The sequence below is a fragment of the Perkinsus marinus genome (genome assembly GCF_000006405.1).
Source record: "Perkinsus marinus ATCC 50983 genomic scaffold scf_1104296957216, whole genome shotgun sequence".
Lineage (NCBI taxonomy): Eukaryota > Perkinsozoa > Perkinsida > Perkinsidae > Perkinsus > Perkinsus marinus.
In genome coordinates, this window is record NW_003207206.1 from 98,401 (window position 1) to 101,169 (window position 2,769).

Genomic DNA, 2,769 nt, shown 5'->3' on the forward strand with positions numbered 1-2,769 from the left:
TCATCTGTATCCATCCTATTCTACTCTAGTCATTGAGTAGATTACTGCACGAGCCGGTTTGCTGTCCATGACTCTCAGAATAAAGAGATGTCCCAAAATTCTGGTATAGTATTGGTTCAATATTAGTATACGACAAGCTTCAGCTCCGGAAGATTCGCCACCTGAAGTTGATACTTTTTGATATTGATTTAATCTATCTTCGAGAATTGGATGGTTACTTTTCCTTGATTTCGTATACGTTGTTGTGGCTCCATCAGGCCACCTACGACCGAGTACAAGGGCATTTACGATGGCTCTTACGACCCACGAGAGAATCTTTTCGGAAGAAGTAACAGAACCGTTCGTTGTAAATCGTGAGGATTATCCGCTACCGATGGCGATCCGTCATCATGCCGTTCGAACCATCGTAACTATTTTGATGAGATATCGTTGATTTCAGAGATTCACGGAAAGTTCGCCCATAGAGGCACACTGAGAGTTGTGAGTTATCCGAATTCCCAGAAGCAGATCGATTCGGTGAAAGAAAGGAGTTCCTCATCCAATGACGAGGTAAGGGCAAACGCTGTTAGGAAGCTTCTGAAGTGCCGTACGCAGTTCTGTGTCTGGCGACCCGAACTAGAAGTGTACTGTTCACTGTGCAGCACAGTCTGTGCTGCGATCCGGTGGTGGATCTAGTTGTTCTACTAGTTTTTTTTAAGCTATAGCACACAGTAGAACATACGTGTTGTGAATCACAATTTGTGATACGCGACTGAGTCACATGATACCTGGGAAATGCAATTTGATGCAATTCAGGCAACCCGTTGGATGAAGCGAGAGTACCTCCACGTGGCGTTCGTACATGGGCGATACTACGCACATTTGGGCGAGGTGGGGAGGGGCAACATAGTCTCTATTGGGATGACTCAATGATTCGGCTCGCAGCTGTGAAATGAGCTCCCCTCTTGCTGCTGAGTATAAGCCTATAACCGTGGACTCCGCGAGACAGATTAATTGATGTTATCATGAACGTTCGATGCGATCCTCAGCTTTCCATTGAGTCGAAGCAGTCGGTATGGTTGCGACTCAGCCGAGATCATCCGCATTGGTTGCAACCCATGGACAGGTTTCGCATAGGAAAACTAGTAAGATGATATTACATCGTTTAAAGACTATCCATGATTGTATATATCCTGGCCGGCTCTACACCAGGCTTTTCTAAAGTCGAATGATGCATGGCGATTTGTTGCTGGAGTATTATCATCGATGTTATTCCTGTGACGAATCGGGTATCGACCAGTGACTTGGTCTTATCTAGCTCGATAATGGTGATCACAGAGGAATAGTCAATAATGGGAGTGCTTAGTTGAGTTTTGGAACACCGAAATTACAGAAATATTGGTACTCTGGAAGTCAAGCATTCATCACTGCAGGAGTTCACAATTCGCCGTTTCCGCGTTGGTATTTGCCATCAGCAGGGTTATCGACCAACAATGGAGGATGAGGAAGTCATCTTACACGTATTTGATGCCTTTACCATTCTTATGGAAGAGCTTTCTGTCAGGATATCGCTGTGTCCAACCAGAGACAATGCAGTTGGTTTGCAGTGTGAGTCTGCTGCTCTGTACTCAACTAGATTTTGCAGTATTAATGAGTATACGACGAATAACATTTCGCAATATTTTGATCGATTGAAAGAGTTGTCGAAAAAACTAATGATGTATGAGAGCAGATACGACGGTCATGGGGGTCGAGAATGTGTTGAATTCGTGAGAAAATATCTGCATATCAATTTCGTGAATCAACTTCATCAACAAGGTGAGTAACTCTGGGATATGATCTCTTCACAGTGAATTATATACATGCTTATCACTGAAGAAATTATCCGACAATGATATTAAACCCGAATGATAATGATTCTCATCAGTCGCTGGTTCGAATGCCCAAGGTAGTTTTCAGGCGGTTTCGACAATTCTGAGAACGTCTTTGGCGACGTATTGAAGTGCTTGATGCAGGTGGGTCATTTCCATCAGGGTTCGTATGACATTGATAGTATGCTCGTGAACCGACACACTGCTTGTTCTTGCAGCTTCGACTCGCATCGATACTCCCACTCGCTTTGAACATAATTAGCATATCGCGAATCGTTGATAGTGCTACTCCATAGGCACATAAGGAGACAGATGAAGCCTTTATCAAGACTGCCACTGAGGAAGACTGGTCGAGTGCCGCGGGTTCGCCACCACAGGGGCACATCTATTGTCGTTCAAGTGGTCTTAGGTTGTGTATCAGTGATAGTCCTTATCATGGGCAACGCGATAATCTGTGCCAATACCGGGGACGCTCGGGGAGTGCTATCTCGGAATGGGAGGTGAGTAGTAGTAGTAGTAGTAGTAGTAGTAGTAGTAGTAGTAGTAGTAGTAGTAGTAGTAGTAGTAGTAGTAGTAGTAGTAGTAGTAGTAGTAGTAGTAGTAGTAGTAGACTACTACTAGTAGTAGTGGTTGTGATTTAACAGTGTCATAAGGTTTTATCAGCACAATCATTCCGTTGTCCTGCGGTGCTTCACTCATTCAACAGGGCGATAGCTTTATCGAATGATCAACGCCCTTCACGACAAGATGAATTCAAGAGGATTCGAGAAGCAGGAGGGTTTGTGTTCTTCGGCAGAGTACTTGGAAAGTACGCAGCATAACTTCAATGCATGTGGTTGTCCCTGACGTCTCAGATTAGCAGTGTCTCGAGCGTTTGGCGACCTGGAGTATAAAACTGGCTTGCCCGATGATCAGCCGC

General features: G+C 44.5%; 1 protein-coding gene across 1 annotated transcript in view; it reads left to right on the plus strand.

The window, feature by feature from the left end:
• Positions 1–1,697: 1,697 nt before the first annotated feature.
• Pmar_PMAR007441 (Protein phosphatase 2C, putative) overlaps positions 1,698–2,769 on the plus strand; it is a gene marked incomplete at both ends in the record, with an annotated part of 2,143 nt that continues 1,071 nt past the window's right edge. Inside the window, 3 exons of the mRNA XM_002774863.1 lie at positions 1,698–1,797; positions 1,939–1,994; positions 2,147–2,354. Coding sequence (XP_002774909.1) covers positions 1,698–1,797; positions 1,939–1,994; positions 2,147–2,354 — 364 coding nt within the window. The remainder of the gene's footprint in view (positions 1,798–1,938; positions 1,995–2,146; positions 2,355–2,769) is intronic.